Source organism: Neoarius graeffei, chromosome 12, assembly GCF_027579695.1.
Source record: "Neoarius graeffei isolate fNeoGra1 chromosome 12, fNeoGra1.pri, whole genome shotgun sequence".
Classification (NCBI taxonomy): domain Eukaryota; kingdom Metazoa; phylum Chordata; class Actinopteri; order Siluriformes; family Ariidae; genus Neoarius; species Neoarius graeffei.
In genome coordinates, this window is record NC_083580.1 from 46388731 (window position 1) to 46410445 (window position 21715).

The 21715-nt window shown below is 41.3% G+C and overlaps 1 protein-coding gene across 1 annotated transcript in view; it reads right to left on the reverse strand.

Annotated features, from left to right (window-relative positions):
• Positions 1–12666: 12666 nt before the first annotated feature.
• The window catches only part of zgc:103482 (intracellular hyaluronan-binding protein 4), a 55343-nt gene continuing 46294 nt past the window's right edge, over positions 12667–21715 (reverse strand). The window contains exon 8 of the mRNA XM_060934868.1: positions 12667–12711. Within this exon, the coding sequence (XP_060790851.1) occupies positions 12667–12711 (45 nt within the window). The remainder of the gene's footprint in view (positions 12712–21715) is intronic.

Consider the following 21715-nt stretch of genomic DNA (forward strand, 5'->3'; position numbering starts at 1 on the left):
TTCCTTACGCCTGTTCCAACATCTGACGCACAAGGGCTTTAAGGTTTCCAGGACCAAGCTGCAATGCTGCATGGACACTTAAGTATTTGGGGTTTGAACTTTATCAATTACTGCAGACAATGGATCCCTGACTGCTCTTTATATGACAAGATTCTCCGTTCTGCAATCTCTCATCATGATCCACTGCAGCACCCTATGACCTGGACTGACGCTATGGCGGACGCTTATCACTCCCTCAAAAGCGCTCTTTGTTCCGCCCCGGCCCTGGGTTTACCTGATTACTCCAAGCCCTTCCATCTCTATGCCTGTGAACAACAAGGCACAGCCTCTGCGGTGTTGGCCCAGGAGCATGGGGGGGATGCGTCCTTGTGCGGTTTTTTTAATCTAAAACATTAGACACTGTTGCTCAAAGCTTACCTGCGTGTCTAGGGGCTGTCTCCGCATGTGCTCTGATGGTTTTAGGTGTGGAAAAATTGGTTGTCTCTCACCCATTGATTTTGCACTCGTCACATCAAGCTAAATAGGTGTTGCAAAATTTACAGACCCAACATATGACTGCTCTGTTCTACTAATCTCGAAATTCGTGCCACATCCTCTTTCGATACTGTAGGTCACGCTCTCACACACCTCCTTAATTCTCAGGATGACACTTTAGACATTGATCATGATTGTCTGTCTGAAATCGTACATACTACAAGTATCAGGTCTGATCTCTCCTCCAGCCCTCTAGGGATTGGGGGGGGGGGGGGGGGGGAGTACTTTTTGTTGATGGCTCTTGTTCTAAACCCTCAGATGGTGTTTTCCTATGTGGTTATTCTGTGTTCACTGCATGATATTGTGCATGAGGCATATGCTCTTCCTTTCTCTTCGGCTCAGGCAGCGGAGTTGTATGCCCTCACGCGTGCCTGTATTTTGTTTCAGGGCAAGGATGTCACAATCTACACAGACTCTCGTTACGCCTTTGGTGTGGCTCATGATTTTGGGAAGATTTGGCAGTCTCGAGGCTTCCACACCGCAGATGGGAAGCCCATTTCTCACTCTACCTTAGTACAAAATCTCATTGATTTTTGTCATCTCCGTTCCTAGAATGGCAAATCGACTTCACACATGCTTCCCTGTGGGCCGTTTAAATATCTCCTGGTGATTGTGGACAAATTCTCTAAATGGGTAGAAGCTTTTCCCTGTTCTCGAGAGAACACGAAGGTAGTTACTCGTATTCTGGCAAAAGAAATAATACCTAGTTATGGGGTTCCAGATGCCATAGACTCAAAGGTACCCCTTTTACCTCAAAAGTCACACAAAACCTTTGTAAGTATCTTTCACTAAACTGGCGTTTTCACATTCCGTACCACCCTCAATCCTCTGGTATCGTAGAATGTACTAATTGAACATTGAAAGACAAACTAACTAAGGCCATGCAGGCCACAGGTTCGAAGAATTGGGTAGACTTATTGCCAGCCACTCTGGCTGAAATTCATATGACACCAAGACCTAGCCTAGGGGGATACTCCCCCATGAAATTATTTTTGGAAGACCTTTCCCTCTCCCCTGGAAGAAGGGAACTCTGTCTCTGGGTACCTCTGATTTGAAAACACATATGGATGAGTATTCTGCAGCCCTTATAGATAAGATTGCATAAAATTTGTACCAAGGTCAATAGTACAATATTGTCTCCACCAGCAGCACCCACACACCCCTTTCACGTGGGAGACGAGGTGCTGGTGCAACTTTTTAAATGATTTGGACAATTGGGAGAACCTAGATATAGTGGGCCTGCAGAAATAGTCGCCATTACTCGTACTGCTGTTCTAACTGACCTTTTTCCAGTGGATCCATGCCATGCGATTGAAGAAGGCTCCATAACAAAGCTGTGTTACAATGACAAGTTTGCTACTAACGTTTTCTCTGTGTCCCTCTCTAGTCTCTCTCTCCTCTCTAAACTCTGTACAGGGACTAAGTAGGAGCTGAGGATCTTCAGATCACTTCCTGCAAGAAGCCGTGAACAAAGAGGGGTAGAGATCTCGCGCCCCTGTCTGGGACCAGTCACCCTCACTACAACCGTGAAAGTCCTCATCACGAGTTTCATGACCACTCTACTGCTGCTCGGAGCAGGGTTACCCGCTCAAGCTGGACCTCGAGACATCTTTTGGCAATTCGCTAACTGGACTGTACGAGCGCACACAAATGAAAGTTATGTCTGTCATCTGATGCCGCCTTCTACTATTATTACACGTCCACCTTTGCCTCTATGCTCTGAAGCTCTGTATTCTTACAGGACTCTGTTCTCACTACTCTGCAGGTCGATATGCCCTCTAATTTCATTTTCCCCTCACTGTTTTAGAACAAATTACTCTGAAGGAGCATGTATTTGGGACAAATTAAGAGGTTTCGAGTTTCTCTAAGCTCCGGTGAGGTGGGATGAGGGCTGATAGGGCATGCCTGCCCTCTGAGCACCAATACACGTCAAGAAGAGCAAGGATTAACTCAAGCATACATCTAATCCTAATTCTCGATGTAATCACATATGATCAGAATACTGGGGTGTGATACTAGTCTAATCTAGTATCAAAGAGGGGGATTGTTAAGGATTTATTCTACTCTATTTTACTATTTCAGCTAGAAATAGTATTTCTGTTTAAAATGACCAAGGAGGCATTAATTTCTTCTGTGACCTTCTGGTCAGCTAGACACAGTACTGTCGTAATGACATATTACTCGAGACGTAATATTGATATCTTTTTGAACATTGTCAGAACATATTGCCCTGTGCCATCTCTGACCTAAGGCTGTGCGTAAGAAATGGCCTTTGATATCTGTCTGGCTGATATGAAATGTGTAAGAGCATTACTCTTATGATTGATGTAATTAAGATGTGACCTGCTCAGACCAAGGTTTCACTACAGTCTCTGAAGCATGCAATGATGTCACACTCACTCACCCCCCCCCCCCCCCCCATATACACACACACACACATATATAAAAGATCTCTGTACCCTTTCGTCTTTGGGGACTTGTGAATAAAGATTGTGAACTCATGGGGTTCCTGTCTTTTTTCGTGACTCACCCCAGAGCTCTGGGTGACACGAGGGGACTGATCTCGAGATGGTGATCGCTCCAGTTGGGGGGCAAGAGGGAGAGATGGTAAATCTCTGACCTAACATGGAACATGTCGATAACTGGACAAAGGTGTAGATAATTGTGGAACGGTGTCACATGATCCAATACGCTAAGTAATTGAGAATCAACTCTTTTTCTAGTGGAAGTTTGAGTAATTATTCATGCACAATTTACATATTGAAAGTCTTTTCTACTTTTGCAATGGCCAAAGGATCGTTAAGATGTCAATAACTGTAGCTGCAGCTATATTTTATATATATCCATTACTAAGCAAATTTCTTTTTATATTTCTCTTTTACTGTAACATATCCCTTTTAACTTGTTCAAAACGTACATTTGCATTACAAACCATTAACATTTGCGAACATACTTGAACCAAGTGGCTTAAATGTAAACAAAATACGTGCCACGCATCTTTTACATTTCAAACATGATTAACTATTCTGCTGACCAAGTCATCATGCTGCACCAGCTAGTCAAGGCGTTAGCCAACTCATGTTAACACAATGATACATGTTCCATCTTTCTTTGGTACATTAACATTATTGTCAGAAACATCGAACATTCTTGTAATTATGATCGGTACCAATGTTTGTTATAGACATTCTCATGCTTGTACTCTGACTGGTTTTATAAGTATCTTTCAAACAGCAAGTAGATGCAATGTTATTCTCTTTCCTAGGTGGCTAGCAAGAAACTAAGTTAGCAAAAACATGCTTCGCTCATCGGAGTTCCAGTTACTGAAAAACTCGACAAAACTGCTTCACTTTCACACTCACAGGTGAATTTCTGGCAGAGGGTAAACTTAGAAGTACAGCTAGATGAAAATACTCAGAATTTCATTTCTGTTCTTTATAATTTTATACCAGGAGCTGATTAAACGCATGCTCGGGGGGTGGGGGGTGGGGGGGGGGGGAGTGTCTTAAGTGGAAGAGAAAGTGAAGCAGAAGTGCTTGCTTGAAAGACACTCTACTCTGATGTGCATAATGCACCCCCTGTGGAGCCACTACACCTATCAGGGTCACACCTGGTTTAAACTTTTGACCACTTCCCAGCGAAAGCAGAAATATGAGAAAAATGGCGAGCTGCAGTTAAACGGGAAGACCGGATGCCAACAAAGCATTCCCATGTGTATGGAGAACGTTATATCAGGTTAGTATGAAAGCTCTGTGCACCTGTTATTTTTCCGAATACTTTTTTCTAGCTCAAGGCCCTTCGGTTATAAAAATTTCATAGATCTAGCCTAGGCATACTCAAGTTAACATTTAACAAGTCCGTAAGTTGGCGTAATATGGACAGATCTTTGGCAATCCTGTCATACTTAGTAGGGATCGACCGATGTGTTTTTTTTTTCAGGGCCGATACCGATTATTATGGAATTGGGATGCCGATAACCGATATGTGCAACCGATAAATGTAAACATAATTCACATGAAATTAAACATAGCACACACTGACACAGACCTTCATATCCATGAAATGTATGTTTAATTGTAAAATTGAACATGAAATTTTGTGCAGGGAGATGCCAGCAGCATTTGTACAATAAAGTCAAACATTAGTTAGAATAAAATGAGAAATAAAATAAAAAAAATCACTCCCTACTATATTACAGCTCACCATTTTCAGTGGAAAATAAATGAACACACACTGTGGATTCTTTTACACTAAGAACTAAGTAAGACTTACCAACTTCAAGTAGTTTTTAAATAAATCAAGTGTAGGGAGCTGCCTGCAGCATTTTTTAAAAAGTAAAATCAAACAAAGTAGGCTATCAATCCCTATTATGTAACAACTTAAGTAACCATCTACATTCTAATGCTTTTAATGCCCAAGCCTAATATTCCCAATTTAGGAGGATTATATTGTGGTGAAGGAAGCATTACATGTAGTTTCAGCGAGACTAGTTGGTTGTAGGCTAATTCAAGTGCTTCCTTCCGTAAGCTAAGTTTGCCTGGCTACACAGATGCAAATGGACAATTTTAACGAGTAGTAGATGAAGAATGTAAACATATAATGATGTGCTTTTGCAACTTGTGTTTGTGACTTATTGCGGCTGTAGGTATCATGCCGCCATTTTGTCTCTTTAAGAAACTACATTTCCCATCAGCCTACTTCCGCGTTGACCTACGTCACGCGTGGGCGGGATCATCTACGTCAGTCCGCCATGCGCACATAAGTCCAGGCGGAAGCTCCGCCATTTTGTCTCTCGCGTCCGGATTTCAACGAGTCTAGACGCACAAAAGAGATGCTCTCCAACCCGAAAACACTTCTTTCTTGCAAGATTCACCATCCAGCGCGTTCTGTGGCTAACCACTGGCCAAGGTAAAAGTCCAGAATAGCGCGATCTTTAAACTCAACCTGAGTTACAACCGGTTTACTTGTATTAGAAGTGACGTCACGACTGCAGCCCAGGCAGTTAAAAGTTAAGAAGCGATTGAATCCTTTTTAACTCAAAAGCGCTGTGCATCTTATTCTGATCAGAGACTTTTCCTCACGAACGCTGAGGTTCAGACCAAGAATCCTCTGCTTTCTACGGGAACCACCCAAGTGCTCTGCTGGACCCGAAAGTTTTCTACGCCTCCATCACAAGCGGCTCACGTGCTCCCACGGCGAGGCCCGAAACTACACCGGCTAATAGTTCTTCATATCTTGCTAAAGGCAGGATTAAGTAAGATTTTGGCATTTGGGCATAATTAAGATAGTCTTAGGAATTTGCTTTTATTTGAAATAGTGTGAATTTAAACCCAGGTTTATTGTTACACTGTTAAACACGCAGCGTGTTGAATTGTTCTGTTCTCTCAATTGTTTAATAGATAGGCTGTGCATGCTCCTTCTCTCTCTCATTCTGACTAACACTAATTTCCTTATCATACATTTTGACCTTATCAAGGTTTCAGTGAGTTTGGTAATGTTATGAGTGTGGAATCTTTGTTACTGAGAAAACACGTGCTCAACAGGCCTGACCAGGCCTGATACACTTTAGACAGCTTCCCTTTGTCTTTAGCAACACGTGCTCAGTAGGCCTCACCAGGCCTAACAAACACACTTTAGCTAGGCCATAGGGCCTTTCACAAACACATACTAGCAACACAAGGCTAATCTAGGCCTCCACCACGTGTAGTGAGCTACACGAGGCTAAACACATGGTCAAGGCCTTCCCCCCACCCTCACACACACAAGCACACGTTAGCAACAGAGCTAATCTTTTGTTCTATTTAGATAACATTCCTTTGTTTTAGCTAGCAACAAACTAGGCCATACACACACACACACACACACACACACACCTCACTGCTTGTATATATTGATTTATTATTTTTATCTTTGTTTAATAAATTCATTTATTAAACAAACTGTGTTTATTTGTGTGAACAATATCTGAAGTCCCCAATCTTCTCAAAGAATTCAAAAAGGTGCATGTGTTATGTAATATGGTAAGTGATCGTAATAATTTGGAAATATACCATAATCTAGCTGTTTGGTAATTTATCCAGGATTAATGGTATGATTCACTAAATGATTCATTGAACGATTCACTAAATGATTCACTTCAAATGAGTGATTCTATGGTATGATTCAATTCAAACGAGTCAAAGTAAACGATTCAATGGGATTGAGTCATTTTAATTATTAACCTTCAAATTTAATGAGACTGATTTAATGAGATTGATCACTTAATATCAGTAATTAACTGATTGCACCCACACGGCAAAAGCAGCGTGTCCTTACCTTGAAGTTGGATCTGCTTCTGCCCGAGTGCCCATACGGCCGCCTTGAAACAGTTCACAGCATTTAGCTACACGTGTTGATTGGCTGTATCCCTTGTGCCGCTTCTGCCCGAGTGCCCGTACGGCTGCCTTGAAACAGTTCAGAGCGTTTAGCTACACATGTCAATTGGCTACATCTCTTGTGCCAAACAAATCAGATGTTGTGGTGGGCAGGACCGTGTTCCTGAACTTGGAGGCGAGTGCAGGAAAGGACATGCAGTGACAGTCGCGTTAGGAATGAAATGGCTGCAAAAAAGCATGTTATCGGCATATCGGTGGAAATTATGCCCGATATCGATAACCCTAAAAATGCAGAATATCGGCCCGATATACTGGCCAGGCCGATTATCGGTCAACCCCTAATACTTAGCAGTTCTACTGCACTACAAAAAACATGCCAAATGTACAAACATTAAAAGGTAGATTGCCTTTCAGATTTTTAAAATATAGGTCATAAAAAGAATTTTCCCCGACACCCAATTATTTTTGTTTAGTGGACTGAAAGCTACTGAATTCGAATCACAGACTTCCAATTTTATTATTATTTAAATACAACAATAAAATAATTTATGGCCACATGGCCCTAAATTCTCCACCATTTTATCCTGCTTCACCATGAGCTGATTCAAGATATGTCATGCATCATGTGATGGGCTTTCCCCGTTCACGCAAGGCATTGTGGGATACAAATTTGAAACAGGAGAGAAAAATAGAGGACGCGAGTGTGCAAATGGACTATGAAAGACCAACTGCAGTAACGGAAAGTGAGAAAAGACGTTACGTTGTGAAGGAAAGGAACTGCAGAACCAAACTAATAAATATCGGCAGTCAGTGAGCAACTCTGATCAGCTGTTCGTTTAGCGACAGAATGATGCAACTGTCAGTGCAAGGTCAAGGTAAACCTGTAGATGGCAGTAATTAAACACTGCAGATGCCAGCTGCCGTGAAACCCAAAAGAAGAAGCAGGTAAACTTGTGCATGTGCACACAGACTTCCTCTGCTTGACTGTGTGAAGCAAGCGATTTCATGCACATTTGCTAGGGAAGCCCCTCAAATTAAATAACTTCCCAGCTACAGAATGGCCTGATATTTTACGAGATATTACAGAAATAAACATCACAATGACCAAATTTCAAAGGGAACTAAACTTCACTAATTTTATGAAATCCAAAGGCTGTGTAGCTTTAAAATATATATCTGGATGTGGGCTTTGGACGCCATATTTTATTAGACTATGTTTGGCTAGACTAGGGTGCTCCGGTTTCCCCCACAGTCCAAAGACATGCAGGTTAGGTTAACTGGTGACTCTAAATTGACCGTAGGTGTGAATGGTTGTCCGTGTCTAGGTGTCAGCCCTGTGATGACCTGGCGACTTGTCCGGGGTGTACCCCGCCTTTCGCCTGTAGTCAGCTGGGATAGGCTCCAGCTTGCCTGCGACCCTGTAGAACAGGATAAAGCAGCTAGACTAGCAGTATTTTTATGTACTGATAATGTAGACTTGGCTAAACACTAAAGTATTAGAAGTCCATGTTTTGAGCTTACCTTTGTCATAAAAAGGTATTTTTCTTTAATCAAAAATTTCCCAGAACATACCGGCACAAAACCTGTCTCGAAATATTGGTAGGCACTGTACTTGTGCATCTCTCCAGTATATTTAGAATGGCCAAATACTAAATAGTTAAGGATGTTGTATCCCAAATCCGGTAGCTGGTTTGCCAAACACTTTTCAAGTGGAAAAAATACATGTGGGTAAATTAAGAAGCAGCCTTTATTTTTGTCATGTACACTCAAGCACAGCAAAATTCCTCCTTTGCATTTAACCCATCTGAAGCAGTGAAAACACACATACACAGCAGTGTGCTGAATAAATAATACATTTGTAGATAAATTAGATAGATCTGTGATGCCTGCATGTTTCAGCTTTTGAATGCAACACAATCTGCTAGAATCATCTAAAATTTCTAATGGTCTCGATTTTCATTAACTGCCACGGCTACGTTTCTTTGCTTGCCCGGCGATATGGCAGACGCTGCATGATAAACCTGTGATGTCAGTGAAAGGCCCCCATTTGGAAAACTTCAGGCTGCCACTTGTAAAACGTACCTCCCTTCTTCCAACACAAGAAAAGTCAAACACCAATACCAGCATTTTTATGCAAGGCATGAAGAGATCGACTCCAGTCAACTTCCCTCTTGTGAGGATGGTCTTTTCATGTATGCACTAAGAGCAAATCACCAGGCTGCTATATAGAGGAAATGCTTAGAGTGCAAACCCAAGGTTCATGGTTGGAAGATTCATGATGGGGATCTGGTCAAGTGGATGAAAAGAGCCCCTGCCCCAGAGACTCTGTTGAACCTGCTATCCTGCTCATGTGCAAGATCATGCGAACTACCAGATTACTCATGCCTTGGAACTGGTCTAAAGTGCACAGATGCAAATTGCAAACCTGCAGCAACCAAGTAAAGAACTGGAACAGATAGACCCAAATAAGAGTAATGTAGCGGATTGTGATGGAGTGAACTGTTGAGGTCATGTTGGAAAACCAGCCATGTTATTCCAAGAAATGAAAGCTTTCAGGCTGTACTTTAAAAATAATATACAAGTGACAGGAACATATTGCCTGACTGACAAGCATGCATCATAATTGCAAACTTTTCATTAAAATGTGACCCAAAGTAAACATTTTATAAACAATTGATGCTTTTGCTGCTGTTAATGTAAACCTTTATAAATGATTGAGTGTAAACTAAAGCATATTTGAGAAATAATGTTTAAAAGAACATTTGTTTTGAAAAAAGTCTAGAGGCATTAAACTTCAAACAGGGAAATTTGCATTTGTACCTGTTTTATGGGAGTGGTTATGTTTATGGAGTGATTAATATTACACAGCTACTCAATAGGCAAGGTTATGTCTTAAATGTGAACTAGAAACATGTAGGAAAATTAAAATTCCAAAAAACTTTTGCCACCTTGGGTGGTACCAATTTGTGGGGGAAGAGGAGAGAAAAAAAAAAAAACCCTCATCTTGGCCCCTGGACAACTATGGACAGAACAATGGCATAAGTGGATCATTTTTGTTTAAAACCTGGTGCATTAATACAGAATGCAATTACTGTGATCCAGTCACATGTGTAGGTAGGGGTATGCATGTTTGTTAGGATAGAAATGTGGACTAAACCAACCTTGCGTATAGTAGCTTAGAGAACCTAAGGTCTCCATGTTCGCTGGTGAATGACAAATCTGATTTTTCAGACTGGCTCAGTTACAGTACGAGTCATGAATCATTTCGATGACTGTAAATCAATATCAAGAAGTGGAGTAGTGGGTGTTGGGTGCAGCAGAACCTGACCAACAGTTTGGAAACGATCACAAATCATTAAAAAAAAAATTAAAACCAATGTAGTCGTGCTGGGCAGTAAACTGTGACACAAGACAAATAGGTAAACATGCATGATTTCTCATATACTGCCATAATGTAGCATAGCTCAAACAGCTATAGGGGAGAGCAGGGAGATTTGGGACCAGTTTTCAGCTTTTATAGATTGAGAGAAATTGACAGGTAGTGTTACATTCATATTGCATTAGAGAGAATTTACTGTACCCTCTTGCCACAAGATTAGTTTCTCAGCTTCCCACATATACTGGGCTTCAGGTTTCACTTTTTCCATAATTTTTTGGAGACACATTATGTTGGGAGACTTTGGACATAGATAGGGAACAAAATACCCAAACCTGCATGTTTATCATCAAAACTTCGATGAACTGTATGAAGGACAGTACTGGTACAGCTATCGGGGGGGCTATTGAGGTTTGGATAAACTGACAACAGTTCCATTCAAGAAAGAATGAAATAAGCTTGGTCCTCATGCAGGTACACACCCACATTTTTAAAACATTAAAACAAGGGAAAAACTGAACATGAACTGCCCCTACACTACACCATAGAATGGAGGTGGGCTGAAGTAGAAAACAAGTTGTGGTTAACAAAAGATATTGAACTACACACCTTACTGCAGCATCCAGCTTTGTGGCTCCAAAGAGAACCTCCAACTTCAGATGTAATCCAAAACCTGACTGGTTGAAAAGTTATGGGAATACAAACTGTCCCAAGTCTCCCCACAACACTTCAGGAGGCAGCAAATCTTGTTTGCTGCTAGAGGAACTATGGAGCACTGTAATGCATTGAGAGGAGATCCCCATTAACTGTGCACCCTTCTTACAAATGGTTATATTAACTAACAAAAATTCACTACCTAAAAAACAATTTACTGGCATACTGGGTACAGCTCACTAGCTGGACAGGGAGCATAAGTGTCTACCAACAGCTTAGGCCCTGTCCACACGGCAACGGATTCAGGTGAATCCGATAAAATTTATCGTTTCGGCCTGGCGTCCACACGGCACCGGCGTTTTGGGTGCCCCAAAACGATATTTTTGAGAACGGTTTCCAGAGTGGAAAAATCTGGCAACGGTGCCGTTGCGAAGTCATCTGGATGAGTAGAACGGATTTGTTTACGATGACGTCACAACCACATGACTAGAACAAGCAGCACTCACTCATTCATGCCGGGTAGAAGGGGTTTATGCGCATGCGTCCTACTTCTATTGTTCTGGTGTCTCCGATGGGACCGTCTTACAGCGCACGTAGAGGTGTGGCATGTGTATTGCATCGTTTTCAGCAAGCGTTGCCATATGTACCTGATATTTTACTGATCCGTTGCCCATGTGGATGCGATTTTTTTTTTTTTTACCCACTTTTATTAAAAAAAAAAAAACCCACACACACACACCTCGTTGCCATTGTCGTGTGGATGTAGCCTTTGAGTGGCTCTGCTGCTATAGTAAATTCAAGAACAGAAAACTGATGAAAGCAAGACCAGAGATGCAGCAGAACCACCAATGGCTAAGAAATGTGCTGTGTCTGCAGTCAAGTTTTTTTTTTTTTTTGGGGGGGGCACACCCCTGATGAAGACCAAAAGACTAAATACTGCAAAGTTTGTCAGGCCAGTGTTGTTACAGCCTGTGGTAACAGTAACAACTTCACAGCAGAAGATAGGAGACAAGTTCATAGCGATTAAAACACTAGATTCCAAGTGAAAAGCTGTTTCTTGCTTGTGCAACAGAATGTGAGAAATATCTGAATTCCTCAGAGTAGGTGGTCAGTTTATAGAACCATCTTAAAAATATTTCATTTTGAAAACTTAAGGTTGTCTTTTAAAAAAGTTGCAGTTTGCACAATAAAAAAGTTGCACACATTCTGCAACTGTTTCATGCTCATCAATTCCTTCATATATCGTCATTTTGTGGGGCCACGCAAACCTTATAGTAAATCAAAGCCTTCATTATGTAAAATAATGAAATTTTCATTTAATTTACTCCTGACAGAATAAGCCATAAACCTATATATAAAAAAGGCCCAATAATGCAAATATTGCGATACAACTTTTTGGACATACAATCAGGTGCAAAGCAAATCCAGATTTTACCATTACACATCACTAAACTTCTAAAAATGCCCAAGTCAGAACAATGAGTCCTAGGATTCATTTTGCTTGCTTTATTTTTCCACACATGAAAAGCTACAAGAATAAGCATCACAATGTAAATGCCTGTGGAGAAGCAATTTAGTCTGGAGGGAATACACAGGCAACTGAGACTCAACCAATTAAACCCACTCTTAAATTTTCCCCACCCCCCTTGCTTTCTTCACAACTTCAAGTGCTGTTAGAGGCCCAGGAGTCATTCGATGGCTCAGTAATGACCAGATCCAACAGCCACATCAGCCCAGTGCAGGGAAATCCTCAGGGTCATCAGGGTCTGGAGCCTGAGACATGAAAAATGTCAGATATGAAGCAAAGTGACAACTTGCAAATAGACAAGCCATTTTCAACTTTTCACAACATTTACATGTGGGCAAGTTTCTGTAATGGGGGTCCAACAGAGGGTTTTTTCTTAAATGAACAATATTTACCCACATTTAAAGGTTGGATTAAAATAGTGGCCCATTAACCAAAAACATTCCTTTTCTTAAAAATGAAAGGCCTTTTTCCAGCTATCAAGAAATAGCTGATTAGCATTACCTCCATTTCTTCTTGAAGCAGTTATTAAAAAAAATGCTCTGATTTCTTATTAAGCCCATTTGTACAGTCAACAGCTCTCATTTTAGATCCATTGTGCTTTCATAGAATTAGCCAACTGTTTAGGCCAATTTATATTTCTGATTCAAATCTCCATGATTCAAGTCTCCACTAGTGCAAGATGCTCAGGCAAGGAAAAAAACTTTATACTTGCACAAAAGTGCACATCTCTAGGAACCATTGTCACATGAAATACAAGAATTTACAGATTTTACACATGGAAGCACAGCATGCAAGCTCCCTGTCCCACTGTAGGAATAATAAAACATGGACAAAGTTTTGAAAAACTGATTAGGGGGAAGAACCCTCGTGATTAATTATAAAAGCAAGTGAATTTTCACTAAAGGCATTTTTGAAGTGTTTTATCTAGTCCGTATTCAGCAGTATGAGCAGCTTGAAACCAAATGTCTCATTGCACTCTCAGGAACAAGACAAAACCACAGGCTTAAAGGACATGGGACATGAAACATGAATGCACGCTATATCAGTTTCTTTCCAGTAAAAATATGAAATAATTGCATCAACAAATACAAAATTATCTATTAAATTCAGCAAAATTGTTACATTCGTGATATGGCATTTCTGCTCGAGCTCCGATATGCATATTTTACAACCGGAAGAGCCGCTGTCACGTGATCATACGTCACAAAAACTTTCGGGTACAGCACAAGCGGGCTGATGAATATGGAGAAGTGTGAATCGTGATGACGAATGCGACAAAATAGTTTGTGTCTTGGATGACAAGAAAATTGTTTCGCTTTTAGACTGTTTAATGTACATTGAACATCATGGTGTATTGCGACCTCCCAGTCAGTCAGACGCACTGTTACTCCTGTTAGCAATGTAGCTAGGCTCAGCATGGCCAATGGTATTTTTTGGGGCTGTAGTTAGATGCGACCAAACTCTTCCACGTTTTTCCTGTTTACATAGATTTATATGACCAGTGACATGAAACAAAGTTCAGTTACACAAATTGAAACGTGGCGATTTTCTATGCTATGGAAAGCCCGCACTATGACAGGCGTACTAACACCTTCCGCGCGCTTCGACAGCACATTGATACCTTCACTCGGAGTTGTACCATTATTATTATTTTTTTAAGACAGGGCGGATGGACCAGGGCATTCGCCCGCCTGGCCGTGCCCGACGAGGAGCGCTCTCGGCCGGCTTGGGAGGCAGACGGCAGCCCCTCCTGGAAGTGTGGTTTTACCATGGGCCTCATGCGGTAAGGATTAGTATTATAATTTTGGGTGTATCAATTATTGATCATAATTCTGACTCGCTTCACCATTTTGAATGTTTTCATCTCAGACTCTGGAAGCATTGTATCTCAATCTTGAAAAATATCAGCCAAAAAAAACCTAGCTTGCAACAGACTTTAGCTAGATCTATGATGAACTTTCAATGTATGATACAAAAATAATACTTCTTTCAACAGATCATTAGCCTTTGAGCAGAATTGTTTTTAACTTACCAGGATGCGTTATCGAGCCGACTGCTTTCAGTTTCATGGGGATTGAATGAACCCTCACTCTCAGAATCATCTGACCCCTCAGAGTAAAGACAAGATCCATGTTTATGTGAATTTCCAGCTATCGGTTCGAATTGATAGGGTCTAACTTCACATCTCTGGGAAACATCAGGAATGTCACTGTCAATGGTGTCCATTTCAGTAACCTGTTTACATTAGATACCCAAGCGCTGGCTCCTTGAAAAGTTTGTGACGTCACGGGTCAAGTGACCGCTTAGCTAATTAACGAATCATTGTTTTACGCTGATGTATAAAAAAGTTGAATAATAATGATTTTCACATTTGACGCCCTGCAGTGATTTAGATGGCATTTCTTATGTCCTTTATACATAATTATACCCAGAAAAAAATCCATGTCCCATGTCCTTTAAACTGGGTCAAGTCTACAGCCACTATAGAGAGACACGCATAATCTATTTCTATAAGCCATGTACGAAGAGATTGAGTGGAATAACTATTCTAGTCAGTCACTGGATTTTGAGCAACAGAGCATTTTTTGTTGCAAATTTGATAACCTGATACAAAATGTGACAATTTCCACTTAGAAGGTAAACAAACTGGCAAAAATGATGGCAGCAATTAAAAAAGCCACTAATAGTTTGGGTAGTTTGGGGGGGGGGGGGGGGGGGGGGGAACGATGTGTTCTGCCTATTATACTTTTATTCCATGTTTTTGTTGCCACATTTTTTTTTTTGGGGGGGGGGAACCAACAACTGTATACTCAGCCATTTGTTTAAGTACTTGATTTTTGGGGTTTGAGTAGTTTTTACTGCACCCTTGGTTCAGCAACATGCTCTGCCATTGTTTTTTCTCTACTTGCAGAGTATGAGCTGATGACCTAGTAGGAGGGTAGCCAATCAGTGTGATTGCTCATATCCAGTGAAGGTAGAAATGTATAAACTAATTTTTTTTTTTAAACACGCACACAGTATGTATACATAATGCGTGCACATCCATGACCTTCCTGCAGGAGACAATGGGGTTGCCATGACACCCACCTCTCCCAGATGCCAGTTCGAGTTCTGGTTTATCCAAGCATCTGAGGCTGAGGGCGCCAAATGGAGCTGGCTACAACAACCATGTTTTAGTCAGAGGATAATGGCTTCAAGTTATGTCTTTTTCTGGTTCAACATGTGCTGTTGTCAGGTGCACAAACAACTCATGAAAGCTTAAAGATTTTACAAATGGAACCTGTTTTGAGCACAAACACTCAATGTTGAGCACTATACGCTGCTCATCTGTATGATTACTGTCCACCAGCCACTGCATTTTGTACTGGAATCATGACAGAATTCATGTCATGTAATTGTTTATTGTACATTATTCAGTCATTTAGCTAAGGTTTTTATTCAAAGTGACTAAGTGCATGTAGCCTCGGTAGCCAAGAGAATCCAAGAGTGACCAGTGCTGAAGTACCAGTGTAAAACAGATGCCTACCAATACCATCCAGTATCTGGAATGTTCAGTGTAGTTAAGAAAGTTTGGACAGATACATAAACAAGGAATATTCAAGTATAGCAAGTTTCCAAAGTTTGACAGCATTTGCATCTGCATTAACAGTTAGCTGATGCTTCCCTGACTTAGTTTTTGCTTCTTGAGCCAAGTGACACTGTATAGTAGGTTGGTAGCGTTCTATTAGACTAGATCTAGGTGCTTATGGTTATAGTATTTAGCAGACGCTTTTGTCCAAAGTGACTTACAATATATAAATCCTACAGTTAGTAAACTAATACAATAATAAAAAAGTCACTCTACTCAGACCTTCCAGATGATAGCTGCTGCATGACTTCCCCAACCCTGTAATGCAGGAACAACTCACCATTTCCATCACACCATTGGTTCTCATTACTCAAGCCAGGTGTTGGGTTTGTTCATGCTCTGGCTAGTAGTAGAGCTAACTGCTGATTGAGAATTATTCAAATGATAGAAGCATAAGACTTAGCAAGAACATTCATATTAGGGTACTCTTCAAAATTAGCTGATGAGCCAAGCAAAAATCAAAAGATGGCTGCCTCAGCAATGGCAAAAATCTAAATTTGACATATGAAAGTTGTTTTACTTTGTTTATATTTAAAAAATATATATATAGCAAAAGATGAGTCATGTAACTAGTCAGTGACTGAACAGCAAGACTGTCCAAATGCCATAAGCAGAAGTGTATATTACAAGTTTCCGTTCAATAAATTTATTGTCCTGTACATAAGATTTAATCTTCATTATGTTAAAATGAAAATGGAGCCTGGAATTTGTTGCCCAATTTTAATGGCAACTATTAATTTGGTTTATTACTGCACATGAAATTTTGTACTGTCCTGCTAGAGAAAAATGTTAATTTATGCTGAAAAAGTGGTATGCCATGAATACTTACACAATTTTAGAGATACAAAAAGGTCTCAAGTAATAATGGCAAAAATCAGGTTAAGGATTCCAATAAAATTAACATACGCAGTATTCACTCAAATCCATCAATAATCTTTAGAGATGGGGAAAAATTGAGTTTTGGCTAGAAATTTGGTGGCCATCTTGGATTTTCACTTGACTCATCAGAAAAATTTGAAGAGTACCTCAATGTGAATGTTTATGCCAAGTTTCATGCTTGTATCATTTGAACAATTCTTCCATTATTTCCTCCACTATAGGCTCAACCTCATTCTTTAAGTGCCCTGTTTTCCTGCTGACTGGGCACATGTCAAACTGGTTCAAAACTAAAGTTGTGGATGTGTCAAGATATTCATATCAACACTAATCAGTTATTTCTATATAAATTTTATATTACATATATAAAAATAAACCACATGACATATTTCTGATTTTCAGAAAAAAAAAAAAATAAAAAATAACCACTCCAGAAATGCTATGCTATCGCTCCAGGTGCTGACCAAACACAGCTGGTGCAGTCATGGCAACACAGACATGTAGTTACACTTCTAGGGAGATGCATGTCAGGCTATGGTGTGGGGCATGTGGCTATCCTGTAATCCACAGCATAGATTTGACAAGTATAAATTGGCCTTTACTTCCACCTCAGGTAAAGTCCCACTCACTCCTGCTATTGTACGTTATGGCACCTTCTTCTGCCTAAACAATTACAGCTAAGGAAAACATTACACAGCCTTAATATTTTAGTTTATTTAGCTTTGCCATAGCAAGATATACATACATTATGGCTATGAAACCAGTACACTGGATCCACAGTTCCACTGCTGAAGGCTAAACGTATGGATGGTGTTACCATAGCTAAACTGCAATTGTCTGCGTTTTTTGTCCCCCCATTCATTCCAAAACCCAAGGGTTCCTGGGAGAAGCTCACCATATCCTCATGTTGGAGACTTCTTTAAATGCATAAAATGAACATTTATATGCAATATTTAAAAAATGAAGCTATGCTTGATTTGGAATGGACGCTGAGCATCAATTTTAAAAATGACCCAAATGCCTACTTGTAGTGAGAAAGAACTTTGTGTACATTGTGTGGAAAAGGTGCATGAGACTGAGGACAGGAAATAAGTGAATACATGGTTTCAGTACGTCTTTATACCAATGAATGAGGCATTTAAAGTCATAATACTGCACAACCGAAACCTGTCAATTTAACAGCAGTTCAGCAGCAAGTCTCCGATCAATTAACTGATAGCACGTCCATACAGTCAGAGTTACAGGCTGCTGCTTTCACTATAAATTTTACAAACAGAACACTATTGCTGTAGAGCCAAACATGCTTCAGATTTTCTGGAGGACAAGTTTTTTTTTTTTTAATTAAAAAAAAAAAAATCCACCCCAAGTAGTAGGGGTTTCTGGAATTCGCAGCTGCAAAGCCACCATGGCACACCTAAGGCACGCCAACGCTGGGGGGAGGGTCTGGGGGCATGCCTTCCAAGAAAATTGAAACTTGCATGCCTCCTAGTGCATTCTCAGCTAATAAGTTACTAACCATATCCCTGTAAAATACTCAAAGGACGTATGAAATTTCCATTCAGATGCCTGTGTGCCTGGCCTTCAGTTACTCTCTGTAGTATGCTGCCTGGCTCTAACCACATACACTATGGTGTGGTCATATGGTCTGACTGCCAATCAGAGCACGAGAATTGCTCAAATGTGTCCCTTCTGGTCATGCTAGACCCAAACTGAAGATGACTTCATGGTGGAAGGAACTGGATTTGCAGCAAATTGTGGGCAGTAGAGGCCATATAAAATCACGAACACAGTCACCCCCCAGGGATCAAGTAGCCAGCACAGACCATCCATGTAAGTCTGTGTGTGTGTGGGGGGGGGGGGAAGCACCCATCACCAGCACTTGTGGACATCTGGCAATGGATAATTCTTTGCCAAGTAATCACACCACTTTAAAAGTCATGTCCTTGGACTAGAGCTGGGCAATATGGCCTTTTTATAAATAAAAAGCCCGCCCCTCAAAAAAAGAAATTATATATACATTATATATACACACACACACTAAAATATATATATATATATATATATATATATATATATATATATATATATATATATATATATATATATATATATATACACACACACTCACCGGCCACTTTATTAGGTACACCTGTCCAACTGCTCGTTAACACTTAATTTCTAATCAGCCAATCACATGGCGGCAACTCAGTGCATTTAGGCATGTAGACATGGTCAAGACAATCTCCTGCAGTTCAAACCGAGCATCAGTATGGGGAAGAAAGGTGATTTGAGTGACTTTGAACGTGGCATGGTTGTTGGTGCCAGAAGGGCTGGTCTGAGTATTTCAGAAACTGCTGATCTACTGGGATTTTCACGCACAACCATCTCTAGGGTTTACAGAGAATGGTCCGAAAAAGAAAAAATATCCAGTGAGCGGCAGTTCTGTGGGCGGAAATGCCTTGTTGATGCCAGAGGTCAGAGGAGAATGGCCAGACTGGTTCGAGCTGATAGAAAGGCAACAGTGACTCAAATAACCACCCGTTACAACCAAGGTAGGCAGAAGAGCATCTCTGAACGCACAGTACGTCGAACTTTGAGGCAGATGGGCTACAGCAACAGAAGACCACGCCGGGTGCCACTCCTTTCAGCTAAGAACAGGAAACTGAAGCTACAATTTGCACAAGCTCATCGAAATTGGACAATAGAAGATTGGAAAAACGTTGCCTGGTCTGATGAGTCTCGATTTCTGCTGCGACATTCGAATGGTAGGGTCAGAATTTGGCGTCAACAACATGAAAGCATGGATCCATCCTGCCTTGTATCAACGGTTCAGGCTGGTGGTGGTGGTGTAATGGTGTGGGGAATATTTTCTTGGCACTCTTTGGGCCCCTTGGTACCAATTGAGCATCGTTGCAACGCCACAGCCTACCTGAGTATTGTTGCTGACCATGTCCATCCCTTTATGACCACAATGTACCCAACTTCTGATGGCTACTTTCAGCAGGATAATGCGCCATGTCATAAAGCTGGAATCATCTCAGACTGGTTTCTTGAACATGACAATGAGTTCACTGTACTCAAATGGCCTCCACAGTCACCAGATCTCAATCCAATAGAGCATCTTTGGGATGTGGTGGAACGGGAGATTCGCATCATGGATGTGCAGCCGACAAATCTGCGCCAACTGTGTGATGCCATCATGTCAATATGGACCAAACTCTCTGAGGAATGCTTCCAGCACCTTGTTGAATCTATGCCACGAAGAATTGAGGCAGTTCTGAAGGCAAAAGGGGGTCCAACCCGTTACTAGCATGGTGTACCTAATAAAGTGGCCGGTGAGTGTATATATATATATATATATATATATATATATATATATATATATATATATATATATATATATATATATATATATACACACACACACACACACACACATATATATACACACACACACATATACACACATACATATACACACATACATATATATATAAAAATTATTTATATATAAATTATTTATATATAAATCTCCTTCTCACCCCCGGCGGGGGGGTGGTATCCATGTCATCCTCAAGCTCGGGTCCTCTACCAGAGGCCTGGGAGTTTGAGGGTTCTGCGCAGTATCTTCGATGTTCCTAGGACTGCGCTCTTCTGGACTGAGGCTTCAGATGTTGTTCCTGGGATTTGCTGGAGCCACTCTCCCAGTTTGGGGGTTACTGCCCCAAGTGCCCCCACTACCACGGGGACCACGCAACCCTTGACCTTCCACATCCGTTCCAGCTGCTCTTTCAACCCTTGATACTTCTCAAGTTTCTCATGCTCCTTCTTCCTGATGTTGGCGTCAGCTGGGATCGCCACATCTATCACCACCACCCTCTTCTGCTCTTTGTCCACCACCACTATGTCCGGTTGGTTAGCCAGGATCTGTTTGTCAGTCTGGAAGCTGAAGTCCCACAGAATCTTGGCCCTGTTGTTCTCAGCCACCTTCTGTGGTATGGCCCATTGGGACTTGGGTACTTCTATTCCATACTGGTTGCAAATGTTCCTGTATACTATCCCAGCCACTTGGTTGTGCCTCTCCATGTACGCTGATCCAGCTAGCATCTTACATCCTGCTACTATGTGCTGGACTGTTTCAGGGGCTTCTTTGCACAGTCTGCATCTTGGGTCTGATCTACTCTGGTACATCCTGGCCTCTATGGCTCTTGTGCTTATGGCCTGTTCTTGCGCTGCCATGATTAGTGCCTCTGTGCTGTCTGTCAGTCCTGCATTATCCAGCCACTGGTAGGATTTCTTGATATCAGCCACTTCCTCTATCTGACGGTGGTACATGCCATGTAGGGGTTTGTCTCTCCAGGTTGTCTGTTCCTCCTCCTCCTCTGCACTCTCATCAGGGTTCTGCTGCCTGAGACATTCACTTAGCAGTTCATCCTTTGGGGCCATCTTTCTGATGTATTCTCGGATTTTCGATGTTTCATCCTGGACCGTGGTCTTGACGCTCACTAGCCCTCGGCCTCCCTCTTTCCGCTTAGTGTATAGTCTCAGGGTGCTGGACTTGGGGTGGAACCCTCCATGCAATCTTACTCTCTGGAGGTATTTGGCTGTGGTTGACTTCCTTGTGGCCTCTTCATGGTTTCCATTAGCCTGTGGGATGCCAAGGTACTTGTAGCTGTCTTGGATATCACCTATGTTGCCCTCTGGTAGGTCAATCCCTTCAGTCCGGATCATCTTGCCTCTCTTTG